Source organism: Ursus maritimus, unplaced genomic scaffold, assembly GCF_017311325.1.
Source record: "Ursus maritimus isolate PB19 unplaced genomic scaffold, ASM1731132v1 scaffold_19, whole genome shotgun sequence".
Classification (NCBI taxonomy): Eukaryota; Metazoa; Chordata; class Mammalia; order Carnivora; family Ursidae; genus Ursus; species Ursus maritimus.
Window position 1 is genome coordinate 33,707,737 of NW_024424341.1, and position 25,743 is coordinate 33,733,479.

The 25,743-nt window shown below is 46.0% G+C and overlaps 2 protein-coding genes across 2 annotated transcripts in view; one reads left to right on the forward strand and one right to left on the reverse strand.

Moving 5' to 3' along the window:
* Positions 1 to 14,612, reverse strand: part of PKD1L2 (polycystin 1 like 2) — an 88,895-nt gene extending 74,283 nt beyond the window's left edge. The window contains exons 1-5 of the mRNA XM_008689744.2: positions 14,158 to 14,612; positions 11,661 to 11,825; positions 9,089 to 9,268; positions 5,831 to 5,941; positions 3,253 to 3,400 (exon numbers count right to left, since the gene is read on the reverse strand). Of these exons, the coding sequence (XP_008687966.1) occupies positions 3,253 to 3,400; positions 5,831 to 5,941; positions 9,089 to 9,268; positions 11,661 to 11,825; positions 14,158 to 14,458 (905 nt within the window). The 5' untranslated portion in view covers positions 14,459 to 14,612. The remainder of the gene's footprint in view (positions 1 to 3,252; positions 3,401 to 5,830; positions 5,942 to 9,088; positions 9,269 to 11,660; positions 11,826 to 14,157) is intronic.
* Positions 14,613 to 18,224: 3,612 nt separating this feature from the next.
* The window catches only part of BCO1 (beta-carotene oxygenase 1), a 60,068-nt gene continuing 52,549 nt past the window's right edge, over positions 18,225 to 25,743 (forward strand). Inside the window, exons 1-2 of the mRNA XM_040633644.1 lie at positions 18,225 to 18,353; positions 21,170 to 21,277. The gene's annotated coding sequence lies outside the window, so the exon portion shown is untranslated. The remainder of the gene's footprint in view (positions 18,354 to 21,169; positions 21,278 to 25,743) is intronic.

Consider the following 25,743-nt stretch of genomic DNA (forward strand, 5'->3'; position numbering starts at 1 on the left):
GTTGTAGCACCCCCAGTCCCTGGGCAAGTGTTCTGTCCTCAGCTGCCTCCCAGGAGTCCTCCACCGGGGGTAGTGTAAACCCCTGCTCTGTGCGTTCTCAGCCGTGTGTCGGAGGCGGTAGCCTTTCCTAGTGGGGCTTGGGGCAGGGAGGTCTCCACCGATGCTACATCAGGGTCCCCCGCCTGGGATTTTCATGGAGTGCCCAGTTTGTCAAGTAGTTTTTCAGGGTCCCCTTTGCAACATGGCATGGTGGTTCTATCGTGGTCTTTTCTATAAGCTATTTCACAGGCTTAGAGAACATTCTCCCTAAGTGGGAGTCACCCTTGGGGTGGATTTCCAGTGTCTGTTAAAAACCACCCCAGAAACACTGGGCAACTTTCACATTTCTACATCTTTCTGCCCCAACTGCTTAGTTGCTGGAATTTTAATAGAGCTGTGTGTGTTCATACAATGGGTGACAGTTTCACGCCTATTTCATTCTTCAGGAGACAAGTGAAAGACCCAAAAAGAAGAAAAAGCAAAAGCCCCAGGAGACTCCACAGGAGAATGGAATGGAAGACTCATCTGTCCCTGTCTCCAAACCCAAGAAAAAGAGATCTTTTTCCAAGGAGGGGCTGGCTAGTAGTGACCTTGAAGAGACAGCTGGCAGTGTCAGTCTTCCCAAGAGGAAGAAATCTGCCCCCAAAGAGGAACCAGGTAGTGACGCTGAAGAGGCGGGAAACAGGAGTGTCCCCAAGAAAAAGAGGAAATTCTCTTCCAAGGAGGAGCATGAAAGAAACACATGAAAGAAAAGCACAGTGACATTCACACAAGGTATGTGACTTCTGTATACTTAAAATTCATGCCATTTCTGAAATTCTACCTGGAGGCTGCTAGTGCTGATAAGAGAGCATCAGAAATATATCCTCCAAAGTTAACATTTTGTTCTATCTAACAAAATGATAGAAGAAGGTGGGCAGGTAGTTTCAAAGTCCAACACGTTTTTAAAACAGATGAAATTGGGTTGAGAGGAGTGAGGGCAGAGGTGTCACCATCTATTTCTTTTGGAAAGAAAAAACATTCCAGTGGCTTTTGCTTCCAGCTAGTGCCCAGAGGGATTGCAAATGTAAAGCACTGATAATTGTTTCTCTTCAGTTATCAAAAAATTTAATCACAGAGACTCTAGAGAGCAAGATAACAAACACCCTTCGCCTCACCATCAGAGTTGACAAATACTAGCATTTTGTCCCATTTTCTCCAATTTTTAGCTACTGTTTGTTTGTTACTGGAATGTCCTTGTTCAACTAAAGGTCTTGGCAGGGCTATCGACAGTCAAGTTTGCCAAATGCAAGTTGTTTAAAATTTGGGGTCCGGAAGATTGTGTCGTTGAGCATTTGTTGTTTTACTGATGAAATGGTAGCAAGCAGGAAGAAACGGGCAGAACAAAGCCATGGGTATTTATGTCACTTAAATATTTTCCCCCAAAGCATCTTCACATGTAATTTCTTGTTTTACTCCATGAACCAATCAAGGCAGTCATCAATATAAATGCAACAGGGAAGGAAATGGAAACCTAAGAGCAGGGATTGTGTTGCACAGGTTAGCAGCAGCTGAGACTAGAACCTTAGCTTCTGGACATGCCATTTTATTTTGACAGCACAGCAGGATGCCTTAGAGCTCAGAAGACTGTTGGGTTTGAAACCAGCACTCACTGGGACAGATTTGGGCCATGGACAGGGCTGGCCCCCTCCTGGCCCCACCCAACCCAGGGCTCCTGCAATGCCGAGCATGTACAGGGCTGGATTCAGAACCTCTAGCTCCCACAAGGTAGAGCTGCAGATGTTGTGGAGTTAGGAGAGGGGCTTAGGGATTCATGTTGAACTGAAGACCCCTGTAAGAAGCCCCCAAATGCAATGAGGATCTGGAAATTTTGGAACATTCTCGGGCACCCAGCAGAGCAGAATAGAGTTTACCCCAGGCCCAGGTAGGACTTTGAAATATTATGAATTGGGTTCAGCCTCTATCAGGTTGGGGAGGCTCTGCTTCCCTAGAGATGCAGAGTGCAGTGTCTTCAGGCCCTGATGCCCCATGCTATGGAATCTGCTGGGGGCTTCAGAGCCTCAGGTTTGATGCCTGACAGTCCTGGCTTGCCTCACCATGCTGCCACTCACTAGCTGCATGGCTTGGGCAATGCTGCTATACCCCTCTGAGCCTCAGTTGCTTTGTCTGTAAAAACAAGATAATAATTACCTAGCTCAGCACTGTCCAATAGAAATACAGTGTGAGCCGTATGTGTGTATGTTCTGATACCCACATTGAAAAAGTAAGAGGTGAAATTAATTTTAATAATTTATTTTCTTTAACCTAATATGTCCAAAATACTTCCATTTCAACATGTAATCAATATAAAAAATTAGATATTTTACATTTTTTTATGGGAGGTTGGAGAGGGGAACTAAATCTTCAAAATTCTGCATGTATTTTACATTTACAGCATATCTTAAGACCTGGCACATTTCAAGTGTTCAATAGCTCATGTGGTGGATGGCTATTCTATTGGATAGGGTTTTGGTTAGGATTAAATGAGATTATGTGTGAGATTATACGTAAAAGCTACTTGACTGGACTGTTTTTAATGTTGCTACTATTATTTTTTATTATTCTTGCCAACAGAAAACATATCCACACCCAGGTGAACATCATCTTCACCTCAGTACCGACTCCTTGGACAGTGACCCAGGAGAGATTCTACCCAGAGCTCATGACTGTTCATGAGAAAACCTGTGAGTGCCACTTCTTCCCATTCCTGTATGTATGCCCCTTGGTGTTGTGGCTCTGCCATTCCTTCCATTAACAGGTGGAGTCTGTTTCTCCACCTGTTGAACCTGGGCTTGGCCATGGAACTTGCTTTGGCCAATGAGACATTAGAAAATGTGACACAAATAGAGATTTGAAAAATGCTTGCACATAAGGCCTTGATCTCACTTGCTGCTAGAAACCCTCAGACAGCATGCCAGTGAGGCTAGGCTAGCCTTTTGGGTGGTGAGCAACACACACCCCTACCCAACATTCAGCTAAACACCAGACATGCAAATGAGGACTTCTGAGGCCATCCACCCCCAGCTGAGCTGGCCGAGATAAGCAAAGCCACTTAGCTGATCCAAAGAACCAAGAGAAATAATATTATTATAAGCTACTAAGTTTGGGAATGTTTTGTTATGCAGCAGAAACTGACTTATACATCCTGACTTAAGTCTCAGAGATTCCTCTTACCTGGGGGGGTAGTAGGGATCGAAAGTGTGGCCATCTCCTGTACTAATTATACATGACAGATTTCCAATGAAGGGAGAGAGGAGCCATGTCAAAGAGATGGTGACATTGTCAAAGATGAAACTCTCGTTGGACACCATCAGCTGCAGGCCTGTAGATCGAAAAGGAAAATGCTATGTACCATCAGAAAGCAAAATTTCATGCTTGTTTAAAACCTACTCTCTTCTGTCCACCTGTCCGTCATCATTAGGTGGGACTTTTAAAGTTTTTTAAATTTTACTTTTAGTTTTTAAAGTTCTTTTGAATTTTATCTTTCATTCATAGGTAATAGGTGACCAAGTTACAGAATTTGAAATGTATACAGGGTACAGAGTAAAAAGAAAGCCTCCCTTCCCTCCTTCAGCACCCCTGCCCCAGAGGCAATCATTGTTACCAGTATCCAGAATCACCTTCCAGGGATATCTACACATTCCCAAGCACATACATACTTTCCTATTTATACAAATGGTACAGGATGTACCTTCAGTGTTTGGCACCTTCCATTTTTTTCACTTAGTATATCTTGGAGATTGTTCTGTATGAATTCAGTTAGAGCTGCCTTGCTCTTTGTAATAGCTGCACAATGTACCCTAACTTACTTAACCAGGATTCTGTTGATTGTCTAAATGTATTTTATCATGTTTAAAAAGACAAAAGGCAAAGCACCTTTAGGAAAATCTACTTGGCTAGGGTGGCCAGTGATTCACTGTAAGCCATTTAGTGCACATTAAATTTTATAAAACCTGAGCTTTCAAAGTTAGCATGGAGGATGGGAAGGGGAGTAGAATTTGCTTGGGGCTTCACACAGCCCTGGGCTAATTTGTGTAGCATAATCTTTCAGTTTCCAAGCACAAATGAGGAAGGAATAGATAGAAGGAGCTGAATGCAAATGAAAAGGACTTTCCTGAGCTGCTCAGAAAGTTGTCGCTGTCCTGATTCACAGCTACCTGAGGAAACTCGGACCGTGGCTAGGCTCTTCTGGGCAGTGTGGTGAGGGCCACGGGGTGGGGAGGATGTTGGATAAAGTGTCTCCTTTTACAAATCAGAAACACTGTGATCAGAACACACCGGTTCACAAGGGGGCAGGATATTTGAAATCAGAGTTGGGGCAGAAAATTTGGGCCAGGGTCTCCAGACCCAGTACACCCACTGGCCTAAGCAATGCATTGTCCAATGACAGCCACACTGCGACTGGCAGATCTTCAAAGGGCACCCTTTGTACATTAACAAAACCACCAAATGGAAAGCACTGCCAAAACACGTGGCCTCTTCTTCCCAGAAAACAGAATGAAGACATCCTGCTCACTCTTACTCCACCCAAGCATGTCTAGCAAACTAAGGCCGCTGGTGAAAAGTCCTCTCCTCATCTCTGTGCAGTCCTCCCTCCTACGCCCACGGACCCTGCTCTCCTGGATGGCCCCTGGGGACCTCAACATTCCCTGACTCACTTCTTCCCTTCAGAGCTCCCTGCACCATCACTCACGCTCTCAATAGAATGTGCTGTTGTGATTGACTAAGTGGCACTCGAGTACACTGTTAGTGGGAATGTCAATCAATGCAGCCATTTTGAAGTGTAATTTGGCAGTCTCTATTAACATTTAAAAAAGCATATACCTGTGACCCAGCATTCCCTCTACTAGGGATCTCGCCTCTAAAAATAATCAGGCACATGTCAAGATATCTGCACAAGAATGAGCGTTGCAGAGTGATACTTAACAACAAAAAATCAGAAGCAACCTAAATGTCCATCGGCAGGGCACTGGTCTTATGATGGGATACTATGCAGCCATTAAAAGAATAAGGTAGTGACTTGGAGAGATGTCTAGGATACATTATTGAGTAAAAAAAAATTAGCTGTAAACTAAGATATTTATCATAATTATATTTTATGTATATACATTCATACATAATCATGTCTATGAAGACAGTCTAAAAAGCAGGGAAGAACTTATTCTGAACATTTAACAGTGATTTCTTTAAGGAGAGTAGGACTGTAGAATTGAAGGGAGGAATTCTTCCTTCTTGATTTATAAAATTTTTATAAAGTGTAGTAATATGGGTTATTTTTATAGCTTTCAAAATTTGTAGTTTTTACAAGTCCCTGTGTGTTCTAAAATGCAGCCTACGGTCAGGGTGGTGGTTGAGTGGGTGTGGGGTGTATGGTAGAAAGACATCTTTTGACTTCTTTCAGTCAAGTAATGTTGGTCTTGTCTGATGTGTTTATTGGGTCACCCCATGAAATTTAATTTGAAGGCTCCTGGGAGTTTAAATTTTATTTATTTATTTATTTATTTATTTATTTATTTATTTATTTTTTAACTTCTGGCTTGACAGCTCATTTCTGCAACAGGAGCCTCAAACTCTTTACCCCAGGAGGCTAAGCCAGGTGGGGAGGTCAGGCTGCAGGGAATCAGCTGTGAGTGAGGAAGTCTCTTAGCACACAGATCAGCCCCCATGGGAGGCTGCTCCCTCCGCTCCAAGTAGGGCTGGACCTGGTGTGGAAATAAGGGAATTCCCAAGTCCGGGCAAGCTGGGGACTCACCTTCCTGGCATTGGTACTGCACCCACAGGTAGCTGCCCTGGGTGGGGCACACGTTTCCAAAGTAGGTCCCATCTGCTGCCACTTGGCATACTTGCAGCCCCTGGCACTGGCCTGGAAAGTGCCCGAATCCCAGCAGGAGCAGGAATAGTGTGAAGGACAAAAAGGGACAGATTTAGACAGAGATGAATGACCTCTCGTTCATTCATTCATTCACCCACCATCCTAATGGCTATCTGCTAGTATCCACTGAAGACTGGACACTGACCTAGGTACTAGGGGGAGAGAGAAGTAGTATTCTTGCCCTCAAGCAGCTCAGGGTCCAGCACAGGGGTTCTCAAATCTTAGAATACACCAGAATCTCCTGGAGGGCTCTGGAAGGCACAGATTTCCAGACCCTACCCCCAGTGCTTCTGAGTCAGTTGACATGGGGGTCAGTGTAAGAATTTACTTTTCTAACAAGCTCCCAGGTGATGCTTATGCTGTTGGCCCAGGCACCCCACTTTGGGAACCACTGGTCCAGTAGCATCCAGTCAGATGGACTAAAGTGGGAACTTACATTTTGAGAACTGGCAAAGAGGGGAAAAATCAGGAATCCTGCCCAGGTGCCCACAGGAAAGAAAAGTGTGGAAAGCCCAGACCAGAAACTTCAGGTCATCCCAACACCTCTCCCTCCTGCCCGGGCAGGTGAATTACATGCCTACAGAGACGCCTAGGAGGAGGACAGGCAAGTATTGCACCCCTGGTTGTAGGACTGAGCTCCCATTTCCGTGCTAGATATCAGCTGGGACCCACCCCTAGCTCCTGGAGGCTGTTCTCTAGTCCTTGTGTGTGACCCTCTGTTATCTCAGAGCCAGCAATGGCGTGTCGGATCTGTCTCACACTTGAACTCTGATTTCTCCATCAGCCCCATCTCTGGCTTCTAATCAGAGACACTTATTTGCTTTTAAGGGATCATGTGGTTAAATTGTGCCCACTTGGATAATCCAGATTAGGAACCATAACTGCATCTGCAAAGTCCCTTTGCCATGTAAATTAACATATTCACAGGCATGGTATCTCATCATACCCAGAGTTCCAGGGATTAGGGTGACAAATCTTGGGGGCTATACCTCTGCCTATCCCAGACAGGAAGACATAAGAGGGCAGAGTGCTTTTCATCCTGTCCTTTCATCCTCTCTCTGACTGCAGCTCCTTCTGGGCAGGCCCTCCCTCGTGGTCCTCGCTTCCAAGGGCAGCCTCCACCATGATTCTAGCACCTGTTGGATGGCCCTGACTTCTGATTTTGGTAAGACCATCCCCTCCAGTTGTCCCTCCCGCCCTTAGGGGTGGGTGGCAGTGGCTTTCTGTTGCTGCTAATCTCAGGGTTGTACCATTATCCCCTGTTTGACTTCTCAGCACTTCCATGCTAGGTAATCAGTTCCCTGCATTCAGTTTCCTCTGCTGAAAGACCTGGCATGGTTTCTGTTTTCCTAATGGGACCTAGCTTGATACATTCCTCAACTGGAGTTCTATACCCCTACTATGTGCATCCATAGCTCTAGACTACAATCTCCAAGAGAGAGGGAGTGTTTTGTTTTGTTTCTGTTCATTGCTCTATCTCCACTCCACTACACAGAACAGTACCCAACACGTAGCAGGTGCAAATACACAGCATCTTTGCTCCCTTCTGTTGTTGCATTGAGCACAGTACTAGGTGATCGCTTGTATCTGTATCTGCCTCACCATTAGACTGCCAGCCCTTTGAAAAACAAACTGTTTGATTTGTCCCTTTATCGACAGAGCCCAGGTTAGAGCCTGGGACATTGTTGGGCTCAACAAATGTTTATTGACCAACTGACAATGAATGAGTGAGTGTGGCACTTAGATACAGATTCCCCTGGGATCCTGCCCAGCTCTGTTCCTCTGACCCTTCCCAGAAGGATTCAGGGCTCCTCTCCAAGGTGCTCTCTGCGGTGTGGCTGCAAGACTTGGAAACTTGCATCTGGGCCTTTGTGGAAATAGCCCACTCAGTCCCCTCCAGGCTGCCATGAGGGAGGCACATCCTTCAGCCCATCCAGCCCAGGACTTTCCCCCTCAGAGGAGCCACAGCCTCAGGGATAGCAGAACAGCAAGGAGAGTGGGTGGGAGCCAAGTGCTGATTTCAGCATTTCCTCCCCCGCACCCCTCGCCCCCCGCCCCGGCCTGATGTAAGGGGACCAGGGACAATGTGGGCCAGACATGGAGGGGAGAACAGATCACTTTTCCAGGGAGACACGGCACACTTCCCCAAACGGGACGAGGCTGCTTGGCAGGTTCTGGGAGTACAGGGCATTCCTCCCTGAATCCTCACAGGGCCTTTGGGTAGAGGCAGAGCCCCTCAGTGAATTGCTGAGAGGCACATGTGGGGAGATTCAGCCTGAGGCCCCAGAGCTTCCAGCTTGGACACAGACTGCTGTGTCCTCCTTTGGCCGAAAAGCAACCGACCTCCTGTCTTCCAGGCACCTTGTAGGCCCGACAGTACTAACCACAGCAGAGAGGAGGGGCCCCTCTGTGTCCTTGACAGTAGACCCCCAGGAAGGTGCAGGGAGCCCCCAGCATCCCTGAAACTGAACCCTTATCACCAGGCAAATGCAGCTTGGAGGCAGATTTAATCTGATTTAGAAAGACAAGGACATGGAGAAACTCTCCCACATGAACAAGAGATGCCACCAGGAATGTGTATTTCAGCATTATTCATAACAGTGAGGATAAAGACATAACCCATTCAACTCTCAAAAGAGAGACACATTATGGCATAGTTATACAATAGAGTAAACGAATAAACTGGTACATGTATCAAAGTGGATAATAGGAAATTTAAAACCATACGCAGTGTTGAAAGGAGGGGACATTAAGCAAATATGGCATAATGTTAGGATTTAACAATGATGGGTAGTGAGTCTATGGGAGTTCACTGAAATATTTTTATATAATATATTTAATATATGTTTGGAGTGCTTAGAAATTTTTAAAAAATAAAAAAAGGCAATGTTTCTTGCACCCAAGTGGAGTGGGGAGAAAATGCCCCCCTGGCCCATCCAGGTGGGTTTGCTGTTGGGTCAGGAGGTGACCCACAGCCTTCTTGCTTCCCTGTATGGTGTGGTGGGCAGAGGCTGGCCCATTTTCCTAATGTTGGAGGCCCAGATATGAAGATTGTTTAAGCCTTCCAGACCCCTTTGCTGGGTATGGGATACCAGGAACTGCCCTGCCCCCACAGCCAGAGCTGTCCTTAGGTCCTACCTGCCACTTCATCCTTGACGCTGGTCCAGCTGCATTCCTCCTCTGAGGGGCCTGCGGCACCCTGGGTGCAATAATGGGGGGTCTGGCGCCCGTAGAAGGCATTCTGGATCTGGATGACCTCCCCTGAGCTGCAGTGCATGGTGGCACTGAGGCCAGCACAGGCCAGACTCTGGCCAGCACCTGTCACAAAGGGAAGGGGACACCTTAGGAGGGATCATGATCATGGCTGGGCAAGTGCCTGGTTGACGTGAAGTGGAAGGTTTCCAGGGGTCGGCACTGAGATGAAGAGACAGGGCAGGAGCCAGCTCCACAGGGGTGAGAAATAGAACGTGGTGGGCATGAACATGGCTCTGGAGCCAGACTGCCTGGGAGCAGACACCGCCAGCCATGCACTGGCTGTGTGACCCTCTGCAAATTAGCTTCTATGTGCCCCCTCAGCCCGGGGGAGTGTTAGCACCACACCACATGGGGTCTTTAGGAGGATTAAATGCGTTTATACATGCGGAGTAAGGGCTATACAAGTGGCAACTATATTCTCCTATTTTTTTAAAGGTTTTATTTATTTATTTATTTGACAAGGGGGGGAGCAAGCAGGGGGAGGGGCAGAGGGAGAAGCAGTCTCCCCACTGAGCAAGGAGCCCAGTGCAGGACTCAGTCCCAGGACCCTGGGATCACAACCCAAGCTGAAGGCAGCTGCTTAACTGACTGAGGCTTCCAGATGCCCTATATTCTCCTTTGTTGTGCACCTTCCTTGAGACTTATCTGAAAGCAATGCCTGGCGTATGATAGATGCTAAACAAGCATTTGTTGGATGAATGCGTCTTCATACCAACCCTAGAAGCTGGGCTACTAACCTCCCCACTAGGAACATCAGGCCGGGGGTCACTGTGCCGAGACCCCACTCCAAGCCAGCTCCTGGCATGTGGTCCATGTTTGGTAAACATTTGTTGGAAAAGAACAATCTGGCTCAGATGGGCACAGCCAGAAAGTAGGAAACTAGATCCAAAGTCAGTCCTGTCTGCCTGGTGGGCATGCCACAGCGTGGGGATGAGACCAAAATCTGTGTTCATTTCCTCTGGCTGCTGCACAAACTACCACCAAAGTCATGGCTGAATCCAGTACAAACCTATCATCCTCTAGTTATGAAGGTGGTAAGTCCAAAGTGGGTCTTACTAGGCTAGAATCAAGGTATGGGCAGGCCTGGTTCCTTCTGGAACCTCTAGGGGAGGCTCTGCTCCCTAGCCTTTTCCAACTTCCACATTTGTTGGATTGTGACGCCTTCCTCCATCTCCAAAGCAAGCAGCACCGCATCTGCCAGTCTCTCTGACGATAGGCAAACCCAGGTTCAGGTCTCATCATTGTCACTTCCCAGCTGTGTGGCCTTGGGCAAGGAGCTTACCCTTTCTGAGCCTCACTATTCTTAGCTTTATAATGGGCCTACAACAGAACAGCAGAGGTACTTCTACTGTGATGAATACACACAGAGCGCACAGGTCTGTGCCGGAGGTCCTGCTTGAAACGTGTTAGCTGTTCATGGTGTGACCTCGGACCATGGCTCCAAGACCCTGGGGGCTGGCAGATTCTGAGACAGGCTTTAGATTGGGGTGCAGAAGGGGATGTGGCTTTGGGAGGGCTGTGATAAGAAGAGAGGGAAGTTGTATGACCCACAGGTCTCCGAAGCTACAAGTTTTTAGAATTAGCCAGGCTGGGGGCCTACATGACACCTGTCTAAACCCAGACAGGGGGAAATGGGGCAGGGGGTTCTGTAAGTACCCAAACTCGGAATGAGCCCTGGAAGCTAGGATTCTTCAGTGAGGGGCTTGGAGGAGGAGGCTGAGCCCAGGAAGCCCAGAATCTTCTGTCAAGCCTGTCTTGAAAGTCAGGGGGCCATGGAGCAGCTTGGCTCCGAGGCCAGGCCCCTATGCCAGGGCCCCCCATGGCAGGCAGGACCCAGCATGGGACCGTGGGCCTCTCATGCCAGCTCTTAGACGGAGTCCTGAGGGAAGGGTCCCCAGGGTGCAAAGGGGGTCAACCATGGACAGCAGCTAGAAAGGACACAAGAGCAGAGTGTGGGGGAATTTAGGAGTCTGGGATGGTGGGTGGTAGGGCAGCAGGAATCAAGGGTGAGAACAGCCTCCTGGGACCACATCTCCTTCATAGGAAGATTAGAAAAAGAGAGTAAATAGGCCTGGGCATTTGCCCCTAGATGCAGGTATCTGATAGGAAGATGCACAGGAATGAGACTAGTAGGCAGGTAGGCAGGTAAGTGGACAGGGAGAGGTGCGGTGTGAGCTGGGGAGACAATATGAGACAGGCACAGAGTGCGACATAGACAGAGATGAATGGGCATTTAGGGAGACACAGAGATAGAGACAGAGACACAGAGAGACAGACACACAGAGACAGAGACACAAAGAGAGACACAGAGACAGAGAGACATACCGAGACAGAGAGACACAGACACACAAAGACATAGAGACATACAGAGACAAAGATAGAGACAGACACACAGAGGGACACAGAGGGACACGGAGAACAGAAGGAGGGAGACCCCGCAACAGAGGCAGCTCACCAAACTCGCAGATGAAGGCAAACGGCTGCGTGCAGTTGTCTGAGGCCGCCCACCCAAAGGAAGCGTCTCTCCCGATGTAACCACAGGTGTTTGGAGCAGGAGTGACCTGTCCTCCGCGCCAGTGACTGTAGCTCACATTTGAGGTGTCCAGCCAGATCCCCGGCCCTGGGATGAGAACACAACCACCAAGACTTGGAAACGTTCTTCTGACCCCTTTTTATGGACAGGGCTTGCCTCAGCTCAGCTCCTGGTGTGCAGGAGGTGCTCAGTTAAGGCCGACAGACTGAAGGCCCCTCTTTCCCATGCCAACGAAGGGACGTTGCTAGCTGTTATCTTCCAACACCCAGACAGAAGAACTCAACCTAAAAACTGGGGCGCCAAGTCAGGGAGCCCAAACAAAGTGATTTGATTTAGTACATGATGCTTCCAGTTCTGTCTTACCATAATCTAAAAAAGAGCACAGAAGTATGCCTTGGGATGTTCAAAAGTATTCCGCAGAGAGGCAGGGGCCCTCGTCAAATATCTCTGGGCCGTGCTGAATTAAAATGGAAGCAGTTTTCCTTACTTCAGGACTCTTCAGCCCCTGGAACACACTGATGTGCTCTTGAAGAAGTGCCCTGTGTGTGTGTGGAGTACAAAGGTGTTTCGAGGACACTAGAAATCTAGAAAACACTAAATGTAAAATATTTACTCTGAAGACTCAAAAGTGTATTCATTTTTTTTAAATAAATCCGTACAAATGGTTTAAACAAATTAGAGCAAAAAAGGATATAAAATAAAAACATCTCCCCTCTCCCAACCTACAGGTTACTCTCATTACTGGTATGTTTCTTGTGAATTGATCCAGACTAACTTGTATCCACATATCAGCATCTATGAGTGCCTGAAATCAATTTACACAAATGCCATCATATTGCACATGGCACCCTGTCCCTTACTTCTTAAATAACATTAAATAATGGAGGTGGTTTCATGTCGGCCTACACAGATCTACCTTATGTTCTGTAACAGCCACGTGGTATCCCTTGGTGATTTTTGAATAGACACAACTCCTTTAACTGCACATGAATGGACATTCAATATACAGAAATCCACAATTGCTACATCTACAAATCAAGAAACCATTCAATAGATATTGCCTGAACATGCATTTTAGTTTTTTTATTTTTTGCATTAAAATTAATTTTTTATTATAATAATATTTTTATTATATTATGTTAGTCACCATACAGTCCATCCCTAGTTTTTGATGTAAAGTTCCATGATTCATTATTTGCGCATAACACCCAGTGCACCATGCGATACGCATTTTAGAATTCAAATCCTGAGGCCCTGCATTTCCTAAAACAAGCTTCTTCAACTGCCCCCTAATTAAGCCTTTCCACTCACTCATATTAGCCTAGATCGAGTTACTCATTTCTAAAACCCAGTAGCTTCGACAGGGGAATGTGATGTGGTGGGACACTGGCAGAGTCCCTTCACCAGGGGCATCATCTTGAGCAAACCATTTCCTCCCCCTGGACATCATGTTCCTCATCCATAAAATAAGAGCAAGCAATGTGTACCTTGTGGGGCAGGTGCAAAGATTAAATATGAATGTTCATTTGTCCATTCTCTGCTATGTACAGGCACTGGAAAAACAAAATGACCAGAATGTGTTTCCTTCCCTTGAGGAGCTCATTGTCTAGGAAGGAAGACAGACACCTAAAAACTTGAAGTCATGCTAAAAGTACCCTCACGGGGGTGTGGACAAGAGAAAAAGGTAAGGAAGAGTTTCTAGAAGGACCATTACAACGAGACTATCTAACATGAAGGGAGCAGTGCCACACTCTTAACCTGCTTTAATCCCGTAAGAAATGGGGAAAGGCATGTGAAAGTGCTTTAAAAAAAAAAAAAAGATTTATTTGAGAGAGAGGGTGGGAGGAGGAGCAGAGGGAGAGAGAGAGAGGGAAACTTAAGCAGACTCTGCATTGAGTACAGAGCCCAAAGCAGGGCTCAATCTCATGACCCTGAGATCACAACCTGAGCCAAAACCAAGAGTCAAGACGTTTAACTAGCTGTGCCACCCAGGGCCCCTGGAAGTGCTTTGAAAATAACTTAGTAATTATTTCCTGAGACTCTGTTTTCTCATCTGTAAAATAGAAGAAACAATATTATCTCACTAGTTATCATAGGGATTCAAGGCAATAATGGACGGGAAGTACTAAGGATAGTGCAGGGGACTATTCCAGCAAGAACTGAAGAAGTCATAATTAGTATTAGTTTAAGGCACATTCAAACAAATGAACGTTTGCAGAGTGTCAGAGCTATGTGCCGGATTCTGTGCTAGGTACTATACATGAGTTATTTCATTTGATCCACAAAACAACCAAAGAGGAGGGTATCCTTACTTTAAGATTAGGATATATTAATTTGTTCCATGAGGCTCTGGGTAAGAAGCAATGGTGAGAATCACAGCCATAAGCTTCCCATGAAATACAGCTTTCACAGCACCTACCTTTTGTAGTTCCATTCTGAGCCGAGTTACCTATGAGTCCAATCCACCATTCCCTGTCCTGGGAGAGGTGCTTCTGCAGAAACTGCTGGGTGTTTTCATCATGAATAAAGACCAAGTGGCCCCCTTGCTCCTCGCACCAGCTCTGGGCACCATAGAAGGTGCGACCGAGAGGCACAAATTCATAGCAAGAGTCTCTGAAGGCCACTTGGCTTTCCGAGCAAAAGCTGCCCTCCTCTGGTTTAGAGATTGTGGCCCTAAACCTCAGAGCAAGCCCCAAGAGCACCAAGCCCACTGCGCTCATCCTTGAACCACTGCTGGAGCATCTGGATGCAGCTGGCACTCTGGTCCTTCTTATGCTGGTGCCTCACGACCATCTGCCATCCATCTTTCTTTCTCTCTTTGCATCAAGTAATAGCTACTACCTCTTGTTTAAGAAACAAAAAGCTCAGGGTGAATGTGTCTGCATTTTTCCTTTGCCCAGCTCTTTGTTCAGTTCCTGTTCCAAATCCAATTAATTTGCGAAATGGTCTTCAAGAGAAACATATAGCTGCTATCTCACCTGTCTGCTTGTCATTCGATCAACTGTTAGCTTCGGATAAAAATTCCTTGCTATTGGTTTTATGTTGTTCTTTTCACAGGAAGCCATCAGCATGTGGGAAGTATGTGATAAAAGAAAAATGGCAGGGGAGTGAGAGTGATGGGATGGTAAAAAAACAAAAACAAAAACAAACAAGTTGCACTCATCTCCAATGCTATTGTCTAGAGTGGTGCCTGTGCCCAAATGATAATCACATTCTCCCCAGCATGGCTTAAATCCTAATGGATATGTCTCCCTCTCTGACTCATCACATGACTACTCATGCCTGTTAGAGAAAACAAATTTTCTACAAAATTGTTTTGATATCATCATGAAAACAAGCTTTTAAAGCTTCAAACCTGCCCATCCTCACCCACTGCCTCACCCACTCCGGTGAGGGTGTCCATGGTCTGTGGATCAAGTTCAAGCTTCTCAGCTTTGTATACAATGAACTGGCCATTGGCAATGTTTTCAAACACACCTCCCAGATGTGGGGAAATAGACTCACCCATTGCTGATGGGAGGGTAAATTGGTTCAGACCCCATTGTGGGCAATTTGACAATATCTATCAAAAAGTTAAAAAACAGGAGCTCTGTAATCTAGTAGTTCAACTTCTAGAAATTTTACCTACAAGTAAATTCATACGTGTGCAAAATGTCATATGCTTAAGGTTATTTATTACAGAATTTTGTAAGAAGGAAGGATTGGAAACAGCCTAAATGTCTATTGATTAGAGAGTGGTCAACAAAACATGGTACATTCTCCATATGCCCCCAAAATGAGCAGCTTCTTTATATAGAAGTTTGGAGGGATATCTAAGATTTTTGCTAATATTGGAAGCAAAGTATGAGACATTATTGATGGTCCAATCCCATTTTTACAAAAACATCTATGATTATTCAAAAACATCTATGAATATTTATTTGTATTTGTGGAATATATCTCCCAAAGGACTTATAAGAGACTGGCAGTAGTGATTGCTTGGGTCAGGAGTGGAGGGAGCTAGGTAAGTGGAAGACGGAGGAAAGAGCAAGACTTTTGTTTCATTGGCCACATTTTTGAAACTTTTTCTGTCTTGTACCATGTGAATGTCTTACGTGTTCAAAAATAGTAAATTCTTTTTAAAAAACATGTCATGGGTCCATCATCCCCCTAGCAGTTCGAAGCCCCAGCTCTTTCTATCATAGTTCACTGCTGGCAACCTTCCTTGATGCCTCTCTGTGCTTGTGCTGTTCCCTCTGCCAGTTTCATTTTCTCTCTAGTCCTGCCCTGTCTTCACAACTCATCTCAAACCTTAGTTCCTTTGTGGATTTTGTAGAACTTGTCACATATAATATGCCACTCTCCTCTGAGTTTCCTTTTTCTTTCTTTCGATAAAAAATTAAGACAGAGTTCATATACCATACAATCCACTGATTTAAAATATGAAGGTCAGTGGTTTTTAGTATATTCACAGAGTTGTGCAACCTTCACCATGATCAATTTTAGAACATTTTCATGACCCCAAAAGGAAACCCTTCACCCCTTGGCATTGACTCCCAAACCCCCCTTCCATAGCTCCTGACAGCCACTAATCTCCTTTCTGGCTCTGTGGGTCTGCCTCCTGTGCACATTTCATATAAACAGAATCACATAACAGGAGTTTTTGTGACGAGCTCCTTTCACATAGCGTAGGGTCTTCAAGGTTCCTCCATCTTCTAGTGCGGACCATTACTTCACTATTGTACTCCTTTTTTTTTTTCCTCTTGGCACTCAATAAAAGTTTATAGAATAAAATTGAATGAAGAGTTTACCAGAACTAATATATTTTCCACCTTAGCTCCTTGTTTGCAGAGTAATCAGGATAATTTTCCAAATTAATTGAGTTTGACACAATTACTAAGTTGCTTTAGTGGTGGGAAAATTTGTTTTAACTACTAACACCAGAGTTTCTTTTGGGCACTTTTTCTTTAGGAAAATACCTAGATAGGCCATTTGGGTTGGGATAGGGAGACACCAAGGGTATGGTTTGCACTATTACAACAAAGCACAATGCTGGATGACTGGTCTGCATAAGAAATTAGTGATTCAAGATTGGAGAAGCGACTACACAATGTGGTAGGACTCTAGAACCTTCAAAAAAGGTATTAAGTGGGGTGGCTGGGTGGCTCAGTCAGTTGGGCGTCTGCCTTTGGCTCAGGTCATGCTCAGGTTATGATCCCAGGGTCCCTGTTCTGCAGGGAGCCTGCTTCTCCCTCTCCCTCTGCCTTTCTCTCCTGCTTGTGTGCTCTGTCTCTTGCTCTTTCTCTCTTTCAAATAAATAAATAAAATCTTACAAAGAAAAGCCATTAGGCAAATAGTTTCTTACAGCAGGGTGGCCAAAGACTTCAGAGAACATGGTTATCAAATATCTGGCTTTAAATTATTCCCTTGCTCTGACATAACCCAACTTTTTTTCCTCCCCAGTCCCTGGCAACCACTACTTTCTGTCTTTATGGATTTACAGATTCTAGACATTTCATGTAAATGGAATTGTACAATATGTGACCTTTGGTGTCTAGCTTCTTCTAATTTTTTTTCCAGGGTCATCTATGTCGGAGGGTATATTAGTACTTCATCCCTTTCTATAGCTAACTAATGTCTTATGTATGAATATACTACATTTTGCTTATCTATTCATCCATTGATGGACACTTGGGTTATTTTATTTTGGCAGGAAAAGGATAGTCTCTTAATCTCTACCCATCCCATGACTGGCACACAGTAGGGCCCAATGAACATTTGCCAGCCTGGCCCCATCTCTCAGGTCCTTGGGTATTGGGAGAGGTCAAGAGGATGTGATTGCTAGTTGACCCATGAATGGGACCCAGGCAATTAGAAGCTCCTCATGCCCTCCCTGTCCTTGGAATGTGCATTCTGCTTGCCTTCCCCACTTCCAGAAGCTGTCCCAAGGACACAGCCTTGAGATAGTGATATGGTATTGAAACCATCTGGATGATATACATGACTGAACCCAGTTAAAGCCCCTATATAAACTTTTCAGATTTGGCCGGCGAGTATGGAGATTTGCTCGTCTTGCAGCACCCAGCACAAGACTTCTATGTGAAGTTCCCCTGCTTATTAAACCTGCCACCTACCAGTCTGGAGTGATCTGCTTCTTTCTTCGGTCTCTCCCTGCCCTACATGTACAGAGGCCAGTTTTTGAACCAACATCGGCACTGACCCTTGGCCCCCATCCCTTTCCCAGAAGCCTTTCCAAGCCTTCTGGAGTAGACCTGCCAGTAGCCCAGGGAAGCACTCGATGTTGTTGCTGAGTCACAGGCTAGAACACAGAGAACACTGGTTTTCTTATCTCTGAGGGCCAAGCTTCTAATGACTTTTATTAGAAAACTATGTGGAAGGCCTCATACAGCGATAATGTATCTCCTGGGTAAAGGCTTAATTTATGTCCCTCACGGAACATGCTTGGAGACACTTGATAACAAATGCAAATCTGCAGGCTAAATTCCACTTTTGCATTCTTTACATTCTGATAAATTGCAGACTCCTAGGCACGGAATTCGTCTTGGTGATGTCAGCTCCCAGTGTGCCTTAGCATCTGTGATGTGAAGAAAGGAAGCAGGGCACGGCTGGACCCATGTAAGTCTGTTTCCAGTGATCTGATCCAGATGCCTGGGCCTCCAAACCTGATTTTTGGGACCAGCAGATGAAAACAGAAAGAGTGAATTTGGTTTAAATGGGGCCTTAAGTCCATGAAAAGAACCATAAAGATGTTCACGCCCTATGGCCCAGTCCTGGGAACGGACCCATTTTAGTTTGGGTTCCCTTAGAAGTTAACTGAGGCAAGAATTTTAGAGCAAGCAATTTATTTGGGAGGGCATGCAGGAAACAGTGACAGGGGAGGGGGCGAGTTTTTGCTTTATATGAATTGGTGTTTTTATTGGTCATAAACTGAATTGAGTCTTTGCCCTCCATTCACCTGGAGGACAACATAACAAGAGTAAGTGGGAAGTGTCCTATGAACTAATTATGTGCACACTATAGTTGTGCCTGGTCAAACACCCATCTCCAAGGCAGGAAGTACTTGAAGGAACCACAAAGAAATGAAATCGTATTGGGGTAAGGGGACAATTCACACCTGGCTTTAGATGGTAGGCCTTTTTCTGTGTTTCTAAAGGGCTTTGGAATTGGCATGGTGGGGGCTGTGCTTCCTTTCCCTGAACAGACATTTACTACACCATTCCCACAGTGCTGGATACTTTGCGTGGTGTTCCTCATCTGTTTGTTATGTGTCCAGTTTTGCAATTCTAGTCAGCACTGCCTAGAACATCTTCTTGCACTTGCCATTCAGTTTGAGCTGAGTTATCTCCTGAGTGTTGTAGCAGATATTATCAAGGACTCACCTTAACCCCTCACACTTACTGCGTAAGGCTTCTACATGGAAGCCCCTCTAGCTCTTGGCCTCCCTCTGCACACAAGGGACAGGATGGAGGTGCCCAGAAGTTTGCGCCTCTTGGGAGAAACTCTCACCCTTGATTGGCCATTGTTGGTGGATCAGGCCCCCAGATCCTCAAGATAACTCTAAAGCATGTTCACACCCCATCTCACAGCCCAACAGCCAGACTGAGCTTCAGTTGCCCACGATAGTAACAGCCTTGATGATGCACTGCTAACATCTTCCCTCCCTGTTTCCCTTCCTCATGCCCTTGCTGGCATTTCCTGGCTTCAGCTCCCAAATAAGCCAGTTGCACTTGAATCCCTGCCTAGCGCACAGGACACAAACATTTCATGATTATTGCTACAGACTCAACACTTATTTAAACCAGATCAACTATCTTTGGGCTTTTCATGTTGCTGATCCCACTTGAAGACTCAGACAGCCAGATCAAATCCCAGGAAATATGCTCACACAGCTGAGCTGTGTCTTGCACACTTTCCTGATGGCTTCAATTCTATACTTGGGGACCATCTCTGAGCAACTAATAAGACCTCAGGCATTGGAATGGTGGGTGGTATTCTCTTGTTTTTTTTGATGTGTATGTAAATGAGTCCTCCACGTTTGTTCACCTATGCTAAGTTGTTCGCTTCTGTAAGAAAGAGGAGAAACAACACAGAGACGAACGGACACAGAGGGAGAAGGCCATGTGACGAGAGAGGCAGAGCCTGGAGCCAGGGACCATCAAGGGTTGCTGGCAACCACACCAGAAGTTAGAAGGATCGAGGAGGGATTTTTCCCTAGAGACTTCAGAAGGATCATGGCTCCACTGACACTTTGATTTTGGACTTCTGACCTCCAGAACTGTGACAGAATAAATTTCTGTTTAAGCCACCATGTTTGTGGTATTTCTGTCGTGACAGCCCTATCAAACCAGTGTGATGATGATATAGCACAATGCGGCCATGTGTCATTCATTCATGCTATAAATATTTGCTGAGCACCTACTATGTGCCAGGCACTGTGCTAAACTCTAGATTTTAAACAGGACAGTGATATGATCAGGCTCGCATTTCAGCCAGGTCACCTGGTGGCAGCAGGGAGGGTAGATTGGAGTAGGTGGGACTGGAGGCAGGGAGGCCAGGAGGAGGCTGCTCCCAAGAGTTGAGCAATAGTGAGGACGGTGGGTAAGGGGCTGGAGGAAAAAGGAACAATCAGAAAGATTAGTTAGGAGGCAGAAACATCAGGACTACTGTTGTCATTTAAGTTGCATTTTTGTGAAGCTTCACTGACTAGGCCTTGAGGATAACACAGTGGAAATTAAAGTTTCAGCTCAGGCATTAGAAGGCATTTCCTTTTCTACCAGTAATGTCCTGTGCGTTTCAATCTTGTCCCTTCTACCTCCCAGGCATGTCATGTTATAATAATAATTATTATTTGCTTTCCTTTTTTCTCTGTTAGGCTGTGTGTTCATTGAGTCCAGGAGTTACAATTTCCCATCTTTCTATCTCTAATACCCAATATGACACTAGTCTCTGCATCTACTAGGACTTTGTGGAATTGATGACCCCTCCTAAGTGTTAATGGGGTACGTTGCGGTCTTTCGTTTTAGTGGTGAAGCGTGCACTCCAGGAGTCCTAGGGCCGCTCTCCCACCCCTCCCTACGTCCTGCTTTCTGTAGAGGCCTGTGGAGAGTGTGGCATTCTGGAGCTCACCACTGACACTTCTCCCTTGGGGAGGCCGCTGCCACCTCTCCTGGGACTTTGCCTGTCACCTTGGACCCTGCTATCCAAGATTTCCACGTTCTCCAGGCAGTTTATCACCCTGGCTAATTAAAGGCACCATTTGAAGTTAACTTAATTGGAAAACTGCAAAGTAATTTAGATATGATAACATTATCTCCATAAAGGGAAATATTAACTCCTTTTTGGCAATGACTTTATAAGAGGATAAACAGAATTGCAAAATAAGGCTTTCTTTTTTTTATATATAACACAACAACTTTTCTTTTTGAATTCAGTTTTTACTTCTACACCTCATGACTGCTTTATGGATGCAACACATCCCATGGAAAAAGTGGCCTCTGGAAGGCATCCTCCTCTTCCCTGCTCCTTCCCCAAATTATAAGGTAAGAGGATCCCACGTTCAAATCTCCCACCTCTGCTGCATGTTGTGTGAACCTCATGGAGCTTCAGTTGTTTCCTTGGTAAAAAAGGGGATAATAATAGTACTTGCCAGGTCTGTGCCAGAATTAGAAGATATGGTGTGTGCAAAATACAGAGGAGGGGGCACACATCAGTGAACTGCTCTCCTCCCCACCAAAGGGAGGAGACGAAGGCTTCCTGCTTGCCCAGTGAGCGTCTCGGACCCTACAAAGGGCAGACCGTGTGGGATCCTGTACCAAGTCCTGCACCCCCTGGGAATGAATCCCCATCTACAGTCTCTGCATCGTTGCTGGAGGCAGCATGGCCAACTTGTGCAAATGTGTATGTGACTTGTGAGGAAGCCCGGGAGATACCTGACCCGATTCGGGGAAGAGCCTGCCAGGCAGCACCTTCATGGAATTCCTGCTCTCCACTGGCTCTCTGCTTCTTCCTGTTTCCCTCTCGGCAACCCCAGCCTCTAGGCCCCAAATCTGTGAATATTCCCCTCCTCCCTCTCCGTGTCCTGCGTCCATCTTCCTCTGGTCCCTGCTCACCTCTCCTGCCTCTCTCCTGCCCCAGCCCCACCTCTCCAATAATCCAGAGCCATGTGGGGTGGCTGCGCAGTGTGATGTCTCCGGGTCTGCACCCTTTCCAGGACCCCTCTTACCGGCTTCTCTGCTTGGCCAACTCCCAGCTGCCATTTTCAGGAAGTATGGACATCCCCTCTCTTCACCCTGCCCCTCAACCTTGGAGGATTTCCCCCACTTCCTCTCTGGTGCCACAGCAGACTGTCACCTCTGATGTACAACTACTCCCATTGGATGGGTGGCACTCCATATTTGAGGGACAGATGAATGAGTGAGTGAATGAATGAACATGTGGGCTAATTCACATTTTTCCCATTGCCAACCATGGACTTCTCTGACACTTGTACACTCTAAACTGGCCTGTCATGCAGCCATACCTGCCTCTGCCCACCTTGGTCATATATAAATGCCATTAGCAACTCTCTTGCTAGCTCAGCACTGTCAATAGAACTTTCTCCGATGATGGAGATGTTCTTTGTCTCTGCACATACCAGCATGGCAGCCATTGGCCACATGTGTCTGTGGAGCCTTTGAAATGTGGTTAGTACGAATGAGGGATTTGATTTCATTGTAATTAATTTGTCTTTAAATTTATATGTCCAGTACAGTGGCTACTGTACTGGACAGCACAGCTAAGCTCCCACGTTAATGCCTTCTTTGGACATGGTCTCTTGACTTAAGACATCATTTTCTACAGTACGAAGCCCAAATTCTTACATGCCTGCACAGTCCGATCCCTAAACCACTTTCCACCCCCATCTCAGGGGGTAGTGGAAATGAACAGTGATTGCAAGTATGGCCTCTAGAGTCAAGCTGCTTGGGTTCGAAGCCCAGTTCCAGGGTGCCAGCAAGTTACTTAACTCCTCTGTGTGTTACTTCCATTATCTGTAAAATGGGGTTGAATGCGTACTTAGGGTTTTTATGAGGGGGACATGCATTTTTATGTGCCAAAGACTTAGAAAAATGCCTGGCACATAGGAAGCTCTCAATAAATGGCACCTATAAATATTATTTCTCTCTGTCCCTGGCAGAGCTAGCCTTGTCCTCACTCTCCCCACTAGAATTGTCCAGCTCCACGCCATCATTCACACTGGTCCTCCTCTTTGCCTATCCAAACACTTCCCACTCTCAAGTCTCAGCTCTGCACCCCCTCCTCCGGGAAGCCTTCTGTCCCAACCCTCCCTAGCTTGAGCAAACTTTCCTTCCTTGGAACTCCCATAATACTTCCTATCTGTGCCTCTTCTAGAGCAGGCGTAATAGGCAACTAGTTATTACGTACATGTCTTCACAGCCAGACTAGAGCAAACTTAAAATCCTAGACTAGATCATGGACGTCTGTTTTCCTTTCAGGGACAGGCCAGAGTTGTATGCATTGTAACTTGTAAAAAATTAATATTTCTGATTATCATATTGGCTTTCCAATTTTTCTCTCTTGCCCAAGAAAAAAAAAGAAAAGGAACACGCTATAAGCTCCTGTTTTATTCTAAGCCCCACAACAGACATGATCAGAGTTTTTACAGTTTAATTTAAACCTTTCAGCCACCTGGTGGGACAGGTATTCTAATTCCTGTTTTCAAGATCAGGCAGCTGAGGGTCTGAGATTTAAACAAGCAACACAGACGCTCAGCTAGTAAGCGGAAGAGCTGTGGCTCCAATGCACATGGGTCCATTGGGGTTGCTAGCGCCAAAGATGGCCCAACAAGGGACCGCACCGCCCAGGCACCATGTTCACACCCTTGCTTAGCGCTTCCCAGCTGCCCGTTGGCTGGTTCTGGGATTTGTGCTAACCAATAGAAGGCAGTGAAGTGAAATTATGCCAGTCCTGGGTGCACCCTGACAGGAGGCTGGAGCCTCTGCTGCCTCTCTCATAAAACACTTTTGGGAAGCTTTTGCTGTCATGGAAGGAATCAGCTATCCTGCTGGAGAGATTCCATGGAGAGGGTCAAGGACAGGCCCTGAGACTACATGGAGAGGGAGAGAGGCCCAGACCCAGCCCTCCTAGCATACCAGTCAACTGCCAGCAGACCTGCAACCCCAAAAGGAACCCCAAGTGATGAAAGCAGAAGCACTCCCAGCAAAGCCCGATCAGCCCACAGAACTGAGCCCAGAGAGGTAAGAACAATGATAGTTGCTTTAAGCCACTAAGTTTCAGAGTGGTTAGTTTCACGGCAGTGAATGACCAAACCTCTTGTTTAAGATGAGCTACTTCCCTCCCTGTTCCCATTGCCCTGCTCTCTTATGCACTGGCCAGTTTTCAGTCCACTTGAAAGCAGCAAATGCATTATAAAAACTCTCTGTGGAACACCCACCTTTGCTGTCCTCTCTACCTCTGGTCCTCAACCAGAGACTTCAGCAAGTGGTAAGCATTACTGTGTAGTGCGGGGGAATATGCACCGATGAGCCGTTGACCTGAATCAAGTTCCTTCCTGTCTCTGAGCTGTAAAAATAAGACTACGAATGACTCCCTTGCAGGACTATGTAGGAATTAAGTGACATGCTACTCATCAGACACCTAGCATGGTACTTGGCACATGTCAAGCATCCAGTGAATGGCGTTCACGAGAGGCTGGAGAACAGGCCAGGAGAGAGCTCCTACTGGTGACAAGCCTCTGTCCCACTCTTCCCTTATTAGCAAAGACCTAGAAACCAGGGGTCAGATTTTCATGGGGCCAGAGAAATGCCAGAGCTTCTTGAGAAAGAGCAGCTCCTGCTTGTTATCTCTGTTTACGAAGAGGGAGGACGGACATTCAACATAAAGGCTGTCCCTTGAACCACTCACTGCAGGACCCCTAACCCCTTTGGGAAATGTATGTCCCTTGGGATATGAAGATGCTGCCTCCCAACAAAAAGGACATCACGGGAGTGAAGAAGGCAGAACGGAGTCTCATTAGCCACCTCTATAACTCCAGAGCTTGGCAACCACTTGATGTCTGAGACAAAGGCACATCCTCAGGGTTTCTGCAGATATTGTTACTTCCAGCCAAAGCATCTTTTCTTAACTTGTTGAACCTTCATGATATCATTATGGGCTGAATCGTGTTTTCCCCTACCCCCCCACAAGACTCACATGTTGGAGTCCCAGCACCTTGGAATGTAACTGCGTTTGGAGATAGAGCCTTTAAAGAAGTGATTAAATTAAAATGAGTCCATTAGGGTGGGCCCCAATCCACCCTGACTGGTATCCTTATAAGAAGAGGAAATTTGGACACACAACCAGGGATGCATGTGCCGAGAGGAATGACCATGTAAGGACATGGTAGAAAAGATAGCCATCTGCACACCAGGAAGAAAGCCTCAGAAGAAGCCAACCCTGCTGACACTTTGATCTTGGACTTCCAGCCTCCAGAAGTGTAAGAAAACAACCTTGTGCTATTTAAGCCATCCAGTGGTACTTTGTTATGGTTGCCCTAGAAAACTAATACAGATAGCCATTGTTATGATCAATTTATTATTCCCATTATCAAAAAATCCTGACCTTACCATGTAATTGTCCCCAGGGTGCGGTTAGGGCCTGAATAAAGAAAGCTGGCCTTGGTTTCTCAGTATTATATAACAGGGCAGTGATATCAACCCAAGACTGGCCCTCTCGCGTCCTCCACCCATCAACACATACACCCATTACTTCATTCCACAGAAATCTAGCAAACATCCATCATGCATTAGCACTGAGTGGAATTGTCACAGAGTGTATACTTTGGAGTCAGGCTGCCCAGCTTGGCTTCCTAATTGTCTCCTAGTCACTGTGTGACCTAAGGCAAGTTGGTTATCTTTCCTGACTTTCTGCATCTCTACAATGATGCGAAGAATACCCATCTCATAGGATTATATAAAGTCAGAGCAAGCTAGCACATGTAGAGTGCTTT